This window comes from Megalobrama amblycephala, linkage group LG7 (genome assembly GCF_018812025.1).
Source record: "Megalobrama amblycephala isolate DHTTF-2021 linkage group LG7, ASM1881202v1, whole genome shotgun sequence".
NCBI classification, from domain to species: Eukaryota; Metazoa; Chordata; class Actinopteri; order Cypriniformes; family Xenocyprididae; genus Megalobrama; species Megalobrama amblycephala.
The window spans coordinates 36,962,672-36,980,337 of NC_063050.1; the positions used below are offsets into that span (position 1 = coordinate 36,962,672).

At 37.4% G+C, this 17,666-nt stretch overlaps 1 protein-coding gene across 1 annotated transcript; it reads right to left on the reverse strand.

The window, feature by feature from the left end:
• Positions 1 to 361: 361 nt before the first annotated feature.
• Positions 362 to 17,132, reverse strand: b4galt1 (UDP-Gal:betaGlcNAc beta 1,4- galactosyltransferase, polypeptide 1). The gene is made up of 6 exons (XM_048197296.1): positions 16,627 to 17,132; positions 14,803 to 15,038; positions 13,396 to 13,583; positions 2,156 to 2,278; positions 1,490 to 1,594; positions 362 to 1,189 (listed from the first exon to the last, which is right to left on the reverse strand). The coding sequence occupies exons 1-6, from the start codon at positions 16,934 to 16,936 to the stop codon at positions 1,060 to 1,062; spliced, it is 1,092 nt and encodes a 363-aa protein (XP_048053253.1). The 5' UTR covers positions 16,937 to 17,132; the 3' UTR covers positions 362 to 1,059.
• Between the last annotated feature and the right edge of the window lie 534 nt (positions 17,133 to 17,666).

Sequence of the window (17,666 nt, forward strand, 5' to 3'; positions counted from 1 at the left end):
TTAATAAGTGACAGTAGACACTTATTAAGTGACAGTAGATAGTAGTTTAAGTTCTATTCATCCTAAAATGTTTACTAAAGGATCATGTGACACTGAAGACTGGAATAATGGCAGTTTTCTCATCACAGGAATAAATTAAAATGTTCAAATATATTAAAATAAAAAACGGTTATTTTAAATTATACTAATATTTCACAATAATTCAGTTTTTACTGTATTTTTTTAACCAAATAAACGCATCCTTGATAAGCATAAGAGACTTCTTTCAAAACATTAGAAAATCTTACCGACCCCAAACTAACTCTAAGTACCACTATTTTCAGTTCCTTTTCATAGTTGCGAAGAGGAAAACAGCCTGAAATTGTTCATGATTTGTTTATTTATTGAGCTAAAGCTATTTTCCCCCCAAAAAATATCAGTAACAAATAATAGGACTTAGTGTGAAATATATGTCTAAGGCATACACAACCCCCACCAATCAAAATTATATTCTACTGGGAAAATAACACTTTACAAGAGTATCCGTATGTATTATGTATATGATATTGTAAAACAGTACCAAGGTATTGAATACATTTTGTCCACTGATACAGTATTGCTTGAGTACTTAGCATAGTAACATGGACACTAATGTAAAGTTAGACTTGAAAGATCAAACTACCAATGCATATTTACTACATGAAAAGCCAAGGGGTTTTGTAAGGAGTGTGCAGGGTTGTGTTAGTCATTGCAATACTCACAGTATTCAGTTGTTCCCTGAGGTGTGCTCTTCACCTGCTGCTTTGCATGGAATATTTACAAAACTTAAGTTGAGCTTCATTCAAGTGTGGGACAGACAATTTACATGCATATGAGGCACACAGGTGAGTCAGGTGAGTCCTTCAGGAATGTTAAAAACTATAATTCATCTTTCACTTAGAAGAATACGTTTTTCAACGATTTTCTTTTAAAAAAGGGCAAGGTTTTCTTTGTTGTTCACTAGGTTTGAACTGATTCGGAGATGGCTGTGCAGTCTAAAGATCCCTGAAGATCATGTTTCTTCTGAGCTCTATGAAGTTTTCATGGTTTGCCGATATCCACTGTGATTTTGGTGTAGAGTTTGTTTTTCTCTATATTTATCACTTTGTATTCGAGTGAGTTGATGCCATCCGTGTTCATTGTCTGTCGTGTGTGAGTAATTCTATTAAATCTGTAATACAGAAATTACAGCTTTAGAACGTCATTCAATCTGTTTTGTATTTATGCATGTCTACACTCTTAAAAATAAATTTTCCCTACAGCAATGCCATAAAAGAACCATTTTGGGTTCCCAAAGAACCTTTCAGTCTTAAAGGATAAATCAAAAGAATCTTTTTCCACTATAAAGAACCTTTTTGTGCATTGGAAAGGTTCCATAAATGTTGAAGGTTCTTTATGGAACCTTCAATGCCAATTTAAAGAACTTTTATTTTTAAGAGTGTATGTAGTTTCTGTGTGAAAGAAAGATTACCTCTGTGGGTTTGGCTCATTTTTCTTGTCTCTCGAATGACGAATCATTCTGCAATTACCGATGTCTCCGTTCGGCCTTGATATTTTCATGCCTCGAAACGACAGCCTTCAAAGAGAATAGCCCTCATTAAAATATCTAGTCATGAAACTCTAGATGGCACAGACTGATAGATCCTTTACATGTAATCTGCAAGCAATCACATCATTACCACATGACACAAGCTGATTGGCTTCTACTGATCCTGCAGCAAATGGGACTGCTTGTTCAACATTTAAATAGTCTGGTTTAGTGTTTTTTGTAAGCTAGTCCTGCAGCACAATATCAGAGTTCCTCGGAAACCCTCCACCTCCCCAGCTCCACCTGTCTAGATCTGCTACAGGATTTATGTATGTCTATTCATGCAGCAGCAGCATATCTTTCATGCTCACAGCAGCATGTTTGTGTATCTATTAGCAATAGCAAATCCATACTTGCTCTGCAGCAGCAGCAGCTTACCAGATCTAGTCCGCCAAGTCCAAATAACAATGCCAAATTCAAAAACATGCTAAATCTATTTTGAGAGTTATAGGTTGTAAAAAACAAGAGCCTTGCATGTTTGTCTAAATGATCTTATATATGATAGGACAGAATTTGTAATTAATAATAACAGTTAGATATTTTCCTCACCTGTTAAAGATGTCATCGTCTTCTCCTCCCCAGCCCCAGTAGTTATTAGGAAAGCCATTAATCTTTTGAAACTGCTCTTTACTCATTGCTGATACACCCCCAAAATACTGTTTATATGGCAACCTGTATTCAAACAAAAACAGTTGTTAAATTAAAAATTGGTCATATTGACAGTGAATATATAACAATAACCACATCTTGATACCAAATGAGATCTTCCTATTTATGAGTTTGGATGTCATAATTAAGGCCCGTTCACACCAAGGATGATAACTATAACGATAATGATAAAGATATAGTTTTAAAGTGTACTATTATGCCTTTTTATATTGTTTTGGGAGTCTCCAACAACAGGTTTACATGCATGCAAGGTCAAAAAACACTTTCGTTTTCTCATAATATACATTTAATTTCACCTCAGTTCTCAATTATTTGTAAACGATTCGTTAGAAGCATATCAAAGAATCAGTCTCTCTAAACCCCTCCTTTGCTTGAGCCTACACTGCTCTGATTGGTCAGATAGCCCAATCCTTGTAATTGGTCTACTGCGTGCAACGTGCGCTCATTACCATAACTGAATGACAGCTATCAATTCACAAGACGTTGTATACAATCAGAGGCGGCGCTAGGGGTGGGCTAAGTTGGCTGGAGCCCTGAATGTTTATCCAAAAGCCCCGAATCTTTCAGGTTTGAAGTTTCTTAAAGCTGCAGTCCGCAACTTTTTTTGTGTTAAAGGTCCCGTTCTTCGTGATCCCATGTTTCAAACTTTAGTTAGTGTGTAATGTTGTTGTTAGAGTATAAATAAAATCTGTAAAATTTTAAAGCTCAAAGTTCAATGCCAAGCGAGATATTTTATTTAACAGAAGTCGCCTACATCGAACGGCCAGTTTGGACTACATCCCTCTACTTCCTTCTTTAATGACGTCACTAAAACAGTTCTTTGACTAACCTCCGCCCACAGGAATACACAAGAGTTGCGTTTGTAGAGTGTGTTTGTCGCCATGTCGTTGAAATGCTGTTATTTTCATCCCGCAGTCCAATCACCGGGTCTGATTCCGGCTCAAATTGATAGGGTAAAATTAAAGACATGTTTACAATAACACTGAGCGCGTGCATCTCCACGTTATGGTAAGAGGCGTGACCTTTCCGGGCAAGGTTCGCTAAGCTGCTATCGAATCACAACACAGGAACCGCTGGCACAATCAGAACTCGTTACGTATTTCTGAAGGAGGGACTTCATAGAACAAGGAAGTCATCAGCCCGTTTTTATGACAGTGGAAACAGCGGTATACAGATAAGTAAATTATGTGAAAAATACTGTGTTTTTTTACACGCAAAACATGAACACATGTTATATTGCACACTATAAACACAATTAAAGCTTCAAAAAAACACGAAAAACGGGACCTTTAAAGATTTACAAAAATTATATAATGAGAATATACAACATGAATCCATTTTCCAAACTGTGTTTTTGTCTTACCCTGAATCATTATGGTACACTTATAATAAGTGTTTATATTCGGACTATTTCAGACCGGATTGGTAGGACTCGCCGCAGAGTATCACAGAAACTGCGTGACTCGCCCAAGCGGCAACCTCCCCCTTTCTCTCGTGAAGCCAATACGGAAGTAACTTAAACTGCGATTCATCGACTGGCCGCTAGGGACAGGCTCCAAAAGAGAGCAGAATCTCATAGAGTCCCATGTTAAATTGGCCAAGTTTATAGCAGAAAAAAACATGTTTACAAGTTGGTTCAAATTGTGGTTTTGGTCTATACTGCTATTTTTGCCCTTCATGACAACTCTGAGGGGGGTGAATTTTTTTATAACTTATCCGTTTAAATTATATTAAGCCTTAAAGTTCTGCATAATTAAGGGCGTGGTCACTTGAGTGACAGGTATATTGCGCTGCTGTCTGTGAGCCGTCATGTTACCCAAGCTGCAGCAGAATTTGGCATCTCAGCCGTATTTGTGCTTGATTATTTTATACAATTATAAAATATGGCTTGCTGCATAATATTCGAGACTGATGTGTGTCTGTGTAGATGTGCATGCATGGGGAAGAGACACAGAACACACGTTGTTGGATCGTGGCATTGGCTGAAAGTTTTGGTTGTGAGATTTACTGCAATGACAATGGCGGGAGGATATCAAAATCCGACAGCACTGCTTGGATATTATAACTAAAACTGCTGCACTATTTTGAAAAAAATATACTTTGGACACAGGCTCATTTGTTTGTTAGATACGATCGCTGCTCAGATTGCATCCTTTCTTGTAGAACGATGACAGAGAGCAGATCATTCAGAAGAAATGTGATATGTTTTTTTGTTTTGCAATGGACATTCATATTTTACCCCAGTGCCACGGATTGGATTCATCTCGCGATCTCTATTTCATTATAAAGGTATGAAGTCCCACTTGATTTTCCATGTTGTTATTTGCACAACCAACACTACTGGTGTTGGAGCATCTATATCTTAAAAAACACCGTAGATTGACAGTAAACCTTTAGAACGTTCTGATGATAAAACTTATCTTCATTAATATTTTAGATCGTATCTTAGATAGATATATAGCTCCTTTGCTGCTAACATGGTCACGTCGAGCTAGGCAGGCGTGGTTTCAGCAACCAGTCATATCAGCTCAAACCACCTCCCCGCCTCTTTGCCCATTTTCAGTTATCCGGGAGTGACGTGCTGTGACGCGCAGCTAAGATGGCCGCGGCCTCATTTAGGCGTCAAAACTGCTGTTCAGAACTCTATGGGTGACGTCACGGACGCTACGTCCATATTTTTTTACAGTCTATGGACTCGCCATAGACGTACCATAGACTGTAAAAAAATATGGACGTAGCGTCCGTGACGTCACCCATAGAGTTCTGGGGTGCGTTTCCCAAAGCGAACTATGGTCGTAAGTTCTGTCGTTACCAATAGAGTTCAATGGGACTTGCGACCATAGTTCACCATAGTTCACCATAGTTCACCAACGATGACCAACGAAACGCACCCCTGAACAGCAGTTTTGAAGCGAAAATGAGGCCGCGGCCATCTTAGCTGCGCGTCACCGCACGTCACTCCCGGATAACTGAAAATGGGCAAAAAGGCGGGGAGGTGGTTTGAGCTAATATGACTGGTTGCTGAAACCACGCCCGCCTAGCTCGACGTGACCATGTTAGCAGCAAAGGAGCTATCTATGTATCTTAGATACGATCTAAAATATTAATGAAGATAAGTTTTATCATCAGAACGTTCTAAAGGTTTACTGTCAATCTACGGTGTTTCTTTAAGATATAGAACCTCCAACACCAGTAGTGTTGGTTGTGCAAATAACAACATGGAAAATCAAATGGGACTTCATACCTTGATCGCGTGAATCCAATCTGTGGCACTTGGGTAAAATATGAGTGTCCATTGCAAAACAAAAAAACATTTCACATTTCTTCTGAATGATCTGCTCTCTGTCATCGTTCTTCAAGAAAGGATGCAATCTGAGCAGCGTTTATGTTGTAAAACTGTATACGATCGTATCTAACAAACAAATGAGCCTGTGTCCAAAGTATATTTTTTTCAAAATAGTGCAGCAGTTTTAGTTATAATATCCAAGCAGTGCTGTCAGAGTTGTATATCCTCCTGGTATTGTCATTGTAGTAAATCTCACAATCAAAACTTTCAGCCAATGCCACGATCCAACAACGTGTGTTCTGTGTCTCTTCCGCATGCATGCACATCTACACAGACTCACATCAGTCTCGAATATTATGCAGCAAGCCATATTTTATAATTGTATAAAATAATCGAGCACAAATACGGCTGAGATGCCAAATTCAGCGGCAGCTGAGGTAACATGACGGCTCACAGACAGCAGCGCAATCTACCTGTCACTCAAGTGACCACGCCCTTAATTATGCAGAACTTTAAGGCTTAATATAATTTAAACGGATAAGTTATAAAAAAATTCACCCCCCTCAGAGTTGTCATGAAGGGCAAAAATAGCAGTATAGACCAAAACCACAATTTGAACCAACTTGTAAACATGTTTTTTTCTGCTATAAACTTGGCCAATTTAACATGGAACTCTATGAGATTATGCTCTCTTTTGGAGCCTGTCCCTAGCGGCCAGTCGATGAATCGCAGTTTAAGTTACTTCCGTATTGGCTTCACGAGAGAAAGGGGGAGGTTGTCCCTTGAGACATACACGGAGAAAAGTAGCTCCGGCTAGAATGTTCTTCCGCAAGACGCGTGCTGTTCTGTTTATTAACCGCTAGAGGGCCAAAAATCGCGGACAGCAGCTTTAACATTGCTGTCAAAATATCATTTTTCTAATCTCTTTATTAAAATATGTTAAACAGTTCAATATCTCTTTTCTGCAGTATACACCAATACCTACAGCGCTTTCTCTCTCTTCTCTCTGACAGTGAGTTCACGCACACCGCAGACACGCCTCCTGTCACTCACTCAGAGCAGCGGCAGGCCTCGAGACTCTCTTTCGGTACGGTTAAAGGGTTTTTGTTATGATAGAACAACTGATATGACAACTTTAGCACATTTGTCAGCTAAACATTTATTCAGTGTTTTCCATTAATTACCCTATGCCGCCATTGTTTCATAATGAAGCGAACATTTAAAACATACATAGCCTAAAAGGTCTCTAACGTTGTATTTTGCCAACAAACTAAAATCGAAACCGTGACACGGCTTTGTGCCTTTATAAAACAGCAAAAGACAGCAATAAAGTATATATACAGTCTGTTTGTGCTGCGTGTTTTAAAGAGAAGTGCACACATTTGCTCACGCGATCAGCTGGTGATCAAAATAATAGGTTTATCTCTTGCAAGTGAAGAAATTAGAACAAAAGTAAGAGGCAACACTTTGATACGTTTTGGGTAACAGCCTCTAGATGGCGCTCCGGTAGCGCGGCCGCCATTATGGGGTGAAAATACTAACTGGACCATAGAATCCTACATCTTACGCACCCAAAATCGGAAATTTCACTGCCAAATCAGAAGCGCAATAGAACAGTTTTTTAAATTAAGTCACCAGTAAATTGTATGGCTCCTACAGTTAATGTTGTATTGTCTTATATATGTTTTATTTTACCAGTTGTGGAATCCAACCATTCATCCATCTGAGGTAACCTACTTATTGAGTATTTCCATTTTATGCAACTTTACACATTTATTAATAGTAAATTAATAATTAATAAATTTAAGATCATCATGTTTGCAGCGAACAATATATTTTAGACCTAGTGGAGTAATAGTAATAATATCTAGGTCTGAATTGAAATATTGTAAGTTTTAATGGATGACACTACAAACATAACGATCTTATAATACATGATGCATTGCTGTGTCCGTTATCGCATAATTCACACTTTTGGACACTTTTGCTTTAACGGACATTAGACAACACTGCAAAATCAAGCTGTTATATTCATATAGTTGTCCAACATTCCCATTTTTTTCTGATGCATGTCCTTAATTTAATTTCATATGTTGGTAATAATTCACTGTTTATAAGCCTTTTAAAGAATTTTAACCCAAACTGACTGGGTTTCTAGAGAGCAAAGGTTTTGTGAAAAAAGTGGAAGATTTAAACACAAAGTGTGTAAAATAAACTGTTAAAAGGATTTGATGATCACTAGTGATAGTATTTTATTCTGTGTTGTCATCATTCAAGTTTGATTTCAGCTTTAATGTATGTTTTGTTTTAACAAAGCAGCTGATATTGCCATAGAAACTGTGGACTGCCGAGTCGCTTTCACCCCAAAATGGCGGAAACGCAGGGCCGCTGCTGGGCGCCGGTGTTGCAATGGAACGTTCTATTGACTGTCACTTCTTGTTAGTGTATATTCTTTGCCGATGTACACTCAACAGCTAGAGAATACCCATAATGCACTGTGAGAGTTGCGCCCCGCGCCGAATGAATTCCCGCGTCTGACCAGAAGACTGCGTCCGCATCTGAATCTTCCATCCACCCACTTCCCAATGTGGCTACAGCGTATCGGGTATACTTGATTATTAAATTGTTTAATTAAGGTTTATACATGCTATTTCTTATGACAGAGCTCAAGATAATTTTTTTCATTAACTGGTGGTGCCAGTTTGCCAAGATTCAAATGATTTTTAAACAGCAAGCACAAACAGGGGCGGATCTACCGGGGTGGCACGGGGTGGCAACTGCCACCCTAAGAAAAAGCTTTGCCACCCCATCTGCCACCCCAAAATTATCACAGAATAAAATATAAATGTAAGCAGTGTTTCAAGTACTACTGTTCAACAGCGGCGCTTTAATGTGATGACCTAAGTCAGCGTAACGCAAAATAATGGCAAGAAATAAACTTCTTTCAATAAACTGTGCATGGTTGCATGCGCACGCAGCACGTCCAGTGTAGTCAGCTTCATTAAAGGTGCTCTAAGTGATCCTGGGTGGAGTAACTTCCTGTTGACGTGTTGTCAAACAAAACAGAGACTAGTTAGACCCTCCCTCCTCCTCCTCCTCCTCCCCCTCCCCTCTGTGCTTCCTGAAACAGTCATGAACGCGCATTTAAAATCATTCTTGTCGGTTATTGGCTGGAGCATGTTTATTATGTTTTGGGGTCCAGGCTGCACCAGTTTGTTTTTATTGCCATTTTTGGAGCTTGTGGCGACTACAGAGACCGCGTTTTTTACAGTGTGTTCAGGGGACAGGCAGCTAGCGGAGAGTGAGGAGATGTTTGCTGTATGTGACAAAAAATGTTTTGGCCTAAAAACGTGTGACATCACTTAGACCGGTTCTTTGACAGTCAAAAACTCAGCGCAGCCAAGTTCACTTACGATTTTTTTCCCCTATTTGTTTGCAAATCGGAAAATGACTGCTTCCCGGTGAACTCAGAAGTCCCGTGAGAAATGTAATCCCATCTGAATATGTCTGAGATTCATTTTCGTAATTTTTTGGCGAGCTGATTCACCGACCGCCCGCTCCACTTTCATCATGGATACGTTCTTTTTGTCATCCGACGAAACAATAACATGAAATCAATAAGAAGATCCCAATCACAGAATATAATAGCAGAGTTAGGTAAGAATCTAAATGTATTTTAGCTTTTCTCGATTGCTAACATGTCACTTATAAGTGATTGTTAGCCCAATTTCCCAAACCATTCGTTCAGTTCAAAACAAAGACATTTCTCAAAATGTTTATCAATGACAACATTTGGTAGCAAAACTGATGACACAGTCAAAATCTGAGAGAAAGCTGAATGAATAATTTACAGGGGTTTAGTCTAGTGTCAGAAGACCAATACACTGCTATAGTATACTGTAATGAAATTTGTCCAAATGTGCAGAGGATGCTGAATTTACTTTTACTGCAATTGACAGTATACTGTATTGTGTGGCATACCAAGTTCATTCTTATTTTTTCATGCTTTTCATCTACTGCAAGATCAATTTATAATAGTAAAATGAAAAAAGTCCTTCCAAAAGTTCATTGCTGTATTTTACTGTATCTGCATCTGTAAATGTATTTTTGTATAGTGTAGTAGACATTGAGCTGCAAAATAATTCCTGAATCCCAATAAGAGGTATTTTTGTTACAGTGTTAAATGAATTGATATCACTAGTGCAGTAGTGTGTATTTGTTACGTTTTGTGTGTCATCTGATGCCAAAGTTTGATTTTGTCAGACATGAATAAGTTTTTGACTAGAACATTTTTTTTTGACCTGGAAGTTTGAGGTTTGTACAAGTTGGTGTATTTTGAGATTGTGTTTATAGTTGTGAGAAAATGTTGAATTGTTTCACGAATTGTGCGTTAGCAATCAAAAAAACAAAAACAATAACTAGACTGAAAAGTTTGAAAGACAAATTTATGCTGGCTTGTCATAAAGCCAATTTAAAGTCTTGTTTAAAAACTGTAAAAACTTTGGTCAGTTAGGCCAGAATATAGATGTTCTGGGTGATTGCTAAAGTGTTGCTAGGTGGTTGCTAGGTGATTCTGGGTGGTTGCTAGGCTCTTGCTATGCAGTTGCTGGGGTGTTACTAGAGTATGTGGTTGATAGGGTGTTCTGGGTGAACACACACAGACATTCCCATCTCTGTTAATAACAAAAACTCAAAAATTGTTTTGTTGCTCTTTAACTTGCACTAAAACATGTGATTTAAACCATCAAAGTAGTCTGTGTAATATTAATAAAACTGCTCATCTCCTTTAGTGATACAAGCTCAGACAGAATCTGTTGATATAGTGTCTTCACTTGGTGTCATGATGGATATTGAAATCTTGTTATTTATTTTTAAATTTTAAACAGTATATAGAGGACTACTTTGTGGTAATGCAATGTTTGTGAACACAATTGTGTATGTCAGGCCTTAAATCTCCAAAAACTAAGCATGGGTGCTTGCTTTGGTGTTGCCACCCTTCATAGACCTCATTCCACACCTTTGCCACCCTAAAATATTTTTCTAGATCCGCCCCTGAGCACAAACCATACAAAAGCCTTCTGGCGCACTCGGTGTCTTATTTCACTCACTCGTTTTCATTTACTTCAAGTTCGAACACAGCAATTGTTTCCTGTTCTGGTTTGCCTGTGTTCCTTGTTCCATTTGCTTATTAGTTTCCATGGTTCTAAATAAGTTAGCACCTGTTCTGTTTTTCCCTCCTGTTTTTAAACCCTTTGTTTCCTTTGTTCAGGGTTTAGTCTTGTTTCAGTTTATTTGGTTGTGTTGCATCCTGTTATCTCCTGTTTCTTAATTGATGATATCAGAATAAAGACTATTCTTTCTTTGAGTTTCTTTGTTGCATGCTTTATTTCTACAGCCACATGTGGCCTTTTAAAATATAAAGTGTACAATCAGCAATCACAATTAAAGCTTACTTATGACCAATACTAATTTGTTTCCATTATACTTCATTAACTGACAAGCCCTCAACTTGAAACATAGTTGAAACTTGAAGCTTAGTGAAAATCCTGAGTTTCCCACTTGTAATTATGATATTGTGGTGGCATTAATGTGATGTGACCGGAAGGCATTATTAAGAAGGTCATTATTAAGAAGTTTTGTTTTAATTCCACAAATTCCACATTGCAGAGAACTGACACAATCACATACTTCCAAAGCAAACAAAACAGTTTTACTGTAAATAACAGTAATTTGATGTTATTTGTAAAGAGAGAAAAAGCTGCATTCCTTAGTCAATGAACCTAACTGTCATACAGTAGTTGTCAAACTAAACTGTGCACACGAAGGGCTAACTGACAACAGCTGATACTTCAGGTACTTCTCCAAAGCAAAAGCCTGCCACTCTGCAATCTGACCCCTTTCATTAAACTCAGAATCTACACAAACGGGAGATTTGTTTGTGCTTGACACAATTGGTTTCAGAAACTTGAGGCTGTATATTGTGTAGCTAACTTGCTGATCTTTATACTTCAAACTAAAATGAGGACAACATTCCAAACAAATCCTTGAAAGACTGAAAATGGCTGCCAGGAAGTATTACAAAAATGACTGCCATGTGAATCAAATAACTTTTCAAAGAAACTCTAGAGAAATTCCTCTTCACACATAACACCTGGGCCTCTTCCAACTCAAACATCGCAAACGCAGCTCGTACCGGGGCTTAAGAAGGCATGTCTCAATAGGTAGAAGTACACTATTTTAAAAGACAATAGACGATAAAAGTTCCAACATTTAAGGAATAATTTTAGCTGTGTTGCTATGTGTCATGAGTAAGCAATTAAGTAAGCAACACTCTGTCTACAGCAAACGCAACATCTCGCTTAATAATAAATCCATCCATAAATCCATATCCGCACCGGGAGCATGATGCGCCACAACTATTTGAGGCTGTTCACACTGGACACATCAGTTGGAACTATAAACTGCACCGTATTTGAAAACAACAGTAAAAGATTTAGGTTTCCTAATTGATAATAACTTAAAATTAGATAAGCAAATTAACTCAGTGGTTCGGGCCTGTTTTTATAATTTGCATCTATTAACTAAAGTAAAACCGTTCCTAACAAACTCTGACTCTGAAAGAGTAATCCATGCCTTTATTATATCACGGTTGGATTTCTGTAATTCTCTGTACTCTGGCATCACTGCCACATCTTTGTCCCGACTACAATCGGTACAAAATGCTGCGGCGAGGTTACTAAAGAAGGTGAAGAAATACGAACCAATTACCCCGGTGTTAGCTTCCTTAAATTGGCTGCCAGTCCGTTTTAGTATAAAATACAAAATTTTATCATTCGTGTTCAAATCCTTAACCAGGCCCCATCATATTTGGCAAACCTTTTAATTCCATATAATTCTCCCAGAACACTATGCTCAGAGAATCAAAATTTACTTGTAGTGCCTAGAACAAAGCGCCTATATAAAGGCGATCGGGCATTCGCTGTTATAGGGCCAAGACTTTGGAATGAGCTACCTCTGCCGATCAGGTCTGCCAAATCACTGTCAATATTTAAGAAATTGTTGGTGTTTTATGTTGTCGATGTATGTTTTCCATTCCTCCTTTTAAAGCGCTTTGGTGCAACCTCGGTTGCCTTTTAAATTGTGCTATATAAATGAACAAGACAAGACAAACTGGAACATTTGTCTTTCTGAATGAGTGCATGATGATGTTGTAATAAAGCAATCATTGTAGCGTGTTGCAATGCAATGTCTTGTTTGCTTTGACGTGTTCATGACCTGTTTAATCTTTATATTATATTACATTACATTACCTTTAAGTCGTGTGCATTTATAGTACCACGGAGGGACCAGTCCGTCATTTTTTTTCTTCCAAATTAAGCCGGTTGAATGTCCATTATTCTGGCCCACCCACACTTTTAGAGGCCCACCCATCATTAACTTTCTGCATCCGCCACTGCTTACATGTAAGATTGTCTTGGGCTGACTGTTTACTTTACACCAGGTCAGAGCAGGTTTCCTTGTCATGCTCTGCATATTGAGTTTACACAGCTGCGTAGTGATCTAATTCTTTATTCAAATGATCCAGGAACAACGTTCATGAAGATACTTTAAATATAAGCCATCTTTATTCTAACATAACAGAATATTTAATGTATGTAAACCCTGAACTTGCGACCTGTGCTTGACTTTAAGGTCATTTGTTTTTAGGTAAATGCATTTTTGTGGAACTGTTTTCTTAGGCTTCAATCAAGGCACCACTAGAACTTTCAGATATTGGTGTCACTTAACAAATGTTACATATCCTACTAAGTTTAAGGGTGAGGCTTCATCTTACCTAAAACCAAATTTGTCCATGGACACAGAGAGGTGGCGCGGCTGGCTGGAGCATTTGTAAGTGTTGCGGTCATCCATAGGGATGATGTCTACATCACTGAAGATGAAACAGTCATAATCGTACTCCTTTAGTGCCTCTACATAACCCACATTGAGGAGTTTCGCCCTGTTGAATGTGTCCACTCCATCCTAAACATGCAGCATAAAGCATGCTTACATTAAAACTCATGACTTGCACAAGAGGAAACACTAATTTATTTTGGGCTGGAATGTCAAGTTCACATGTAAACATAGGTTTTATGCAAAAAAGATGGCTTTGACATTGATAAGACCTTACAGCTAAATCAGTCATAAACACATACTGGCATGCACACACAAAAAAAGAAAATAAGCAAAAAGCATGCAGCTCTTGCATGGTAGTTTGCATGCTGATTTTCCTGTGAACAAGATGAACAGAGCATGAAAAGGAGGCTGTAATGACAAAAAGAAAGAAAGAAAGAGAACATTTTAACTTTATTGAAGAATCTCTTATTATTTGGTATCGCTCCCTTTTTTTGAACGGCAGCAGCACTTAAGCAGACAAGAACAAAATCAAATTTCAAATAAATGCTGTTCTTTTAAACTTTCTATTCATCAAAGAATCCTAAATGTATGTATGAATATATATCATGGTTACTAAACACAAACATTTGAACAGTAGTTTTTATTTCAGAGCCCAGATTGACCATCTATAACATATCAGTACACTGTAAAAAATCAAAAGTTGAGAAAACTTAAAAGTTTAAGGCAACAAATTGCAGCAGATTTTTGAGTTTTCTCAACTTGTTTTTGTAGGAGGTTTTGAGTTTTCTCAAATTTTTGTTGTATAAACTGAATACAGCAAGTTGAGAAAACTCAAAAATCTGCTGAAGTTTGTTGCCTTAAACTTTTAAGTTTTCTCAACTTTTTTTTTTACAGTGTAGTCTGAAAAGTTAAGTATCTACACCCAAACAAACAGAAATAAACAGTTCAATGTTCAATTTATGTTGGTGTTCAGAGGTTGTGCTTCTCATTTTCCCTTTCGTTGTTATTGCACAGCAAAATTTCAAAGCAGTCAAATGTTAAACCAAACATGTGGTCTATGCAAAGCCAAGCCACCGCATTTCCATACTTCAAGGTGAAGGTCTCCTGAAGAAAAGTCAAACCTGCAAAAGTATGTTTACATCTATCTATCTATCTATCTATGAGTAGATCTATCGGGAGGTTTGTGTGGTGAGATTAGGTGTTGATTTCAGCTCATTGAAATGTGTATGTATTGATTTGTGTGCAAAGTGAGTGTATCTAAGAACCACATATCTCTTTTCCACCCTGCTGCTGTCATCTAAATAAGACGGAGTACATGTAAATAAATAGTTTGGGAGTGCTGTACCTGTTCTATGACATAAATCCCATAATCAAGCTGCTGTCTCTGTAGGATGGGATGAAGGTAGTGGAGCCAGTACTTCAGGTGTTCATCTCTGTTTCTGAATGGGATGATTAATGCCACTTTTTGCAGTGCCACACAATCACTGGGTTTATACCTGCCGCCCATCATTAGCTGTTGATTTTCTTTATGTAGCATATCCAAATTCACTGGCTCAGAAAATTCAACTCGCAATGGACCCACTGGGATGGGAAAGGAAAGAGGGAGAGAGCATGATAGTGAGAAAAAGGAAAGTGGGGCTCATAGGTTTTGAGCACATGAAAGAGGAAGGCCCCTCTTATGAAACAACAGTTTACTTCCTGTCTCAAACAGGCCAGCTTCCTTTCTCTGTCTTATTTCTCTTAGTCACTCATTATTTTTTCCAGCTTTCTCTTTTACACAAACTGATACGGTAAAGCTTTGTAATAATAAATACAGCACCTAATACAGGAAAATAAATCTTAAAGGGTTAGTTCACCAAAAAATGAAAATTATGTCATTAATTACTCACCCTCATGTTCAGAACACAAATTAAGATATTTTTGAAAATACTTTTTGTGCCCAAAAAAAAAAAATAATAACAATATCGAGTGATGGGCGATTTCAAAACACTGCTTCGAAGCTTTGCGAATCTTGTGTTTCGAATCAGTGGTTCGGATTGCATATCAAACTAGTCACGTGAAAGTCACGTGAACTATTGAAATTTCAAAACACTTATGATGTAACAAAGCCTTGTTTACTGAAATCACATGATTTTGGCGCTCTGAACTACTGGTTCGAAACAAAAGATTCGTAAAGCTTCGAAGCAGGGTTTTGAAATCTGCTATCAATAGATATTGTTGAATAAAGTTGTTATTTTTGGTTTTCAGTGCACAAAAAGTATTCTCGTCGCTTCATAACATTAAAGTTGAAGTTGAAGTGGTGCCTTGATTAAAGTTAAAGTAGCTTTCTGGGCATCTGAAAGTGTTAATTACCTTTCTGGCAATGGAGGCTTCATTGAGCCATCGGATTTCATCAAAAATATCTTAATTTGTGTTACGAAGATGAACGAAGGTCTTACGGGTGTGAAACAACATGAGGGTGAGTAATAAATGACAGAATTTTCATTTTTGGGTGAACTAACCCTTTAAAGACAAATATATATAAAAAAAGACCTTTTGTAATATTTAGTTCATGTCTGTTATCTTCAGAGTTCAGAGTTAGTATACAACTAAAAGTCTTTTAGCAGGCATTCACATTTAGACTGTACAATCTTTCTTTTCTGGAAAAAGCTACCAAAATATTGATGACTCATCCTGCACTAAACAGATTTTCATCCAATCAGATTCTTTCTAGAATAAGAATATTCCTCCCACTATAACCACCTGGAACTGACTAACAAGTAGAAATTTTGTATGGACTATTTAAATAAAAAACTATTTTTTTAAAAATAGTTTTTTTTTTTTTTTTTTTTTTTTTTATTAAATAAGTCAACAATTGGAAGAAAGAAAACATCGATCGAAGCTTGCTATACAGGAGATTTGCTGCGAGACCGGGCATACAACTAAATACTTTGACTCAAAAATCCAATTACACATGTTTGTTTTTATGTTTAAACACCTAATTCAAACATCCTGAACATGACTTAAATTCTAGCCTAATTCAAAATAATCCTATTCTGAAAATATTAATAGAGGTATAATGTGTAAAACAAAACTAGTCAGTCTCTCGCTGTTGAAGTTAACAGCATTAAAAAACAAAACAAAAAAACTGAGCAACAGTTGAACAAATATTTGAGATTCGAAAACCTACCCAAAAGTGGTGAAGTCTCAGGACACGATTCTAGTACTGCGGGTTCCTCCACGTCATCTTTAATGACACTTGCATTATAGATCAGTTTATTTAGTTCTGTTTCTACAGTTCTATTGTCAAAGATGACAAGTGCGGCTCTTCTGTGAGTTTCTGAAGAGTCTGACGGCATTTGCCGGTAATAAAATTTTGTTGAAGTTGACTCTGTTAAATAAAAAACCAGTGCAACGATGAGATGAACCCCGCAGAGACACACGAGCACGGCACATGATTTAGCGAAGAACCCCGCATTCAGCAGCACCGACTCCGGCATTCTCACAAAGTAATGGGAGACCGCTTCATTCACGAAGAATAAAACTTAGTAAGTTGTCGTTCATCGGATGGTCAGCATAATCCTTTTCATGAAACTTTTTATGATATTGATCGCGTCTGGCCACTGTTATTCGTTGTTTCTCAGGCATTGGTGAAGAACTGTTTTAAAAAGCGGAGATTCACTGGAATGACAGAAGTGGGCGTTTCTAGTGCACTCACTAGTAGAAAAGGCAATGAGCTTGTTTCAGAATAAAGAAGTTCCAGGAACATGTTGTACTTGCTGAAATCAGGTTCTGCCCTATATATATATATATATATATATACTGTATATAGCCTATATATATATAGGCTATATACAGTAAAACCAACATTTACTCAGACACTTTGAACATTTCATTCATTAATACAGTTAAAGTATGACAAGATCTCAGTGTTAAACTATCAGAAAAAAAATTGTCCTAATTATGTTAGATAACACTTAAGCAATGGTCAGGTCAAAGTGTCTGAAGAATTTTACCGGTAGTCCACTGTATGAAGTATTTTTGGGTATAATATGTCACAGTTTACTTTATTTTGCTATCCTTGCTTATATAAATGAACTAGTGTCCTGCACCCACTAGTAAAATATATCAAAAATATAAAAATGTCTGAATAAGTTTTTTGGTTTGACTGTATATGTGTGTATAAATATATATATACAGTGCACAGCATAAATGAGTACACTCCCTCTG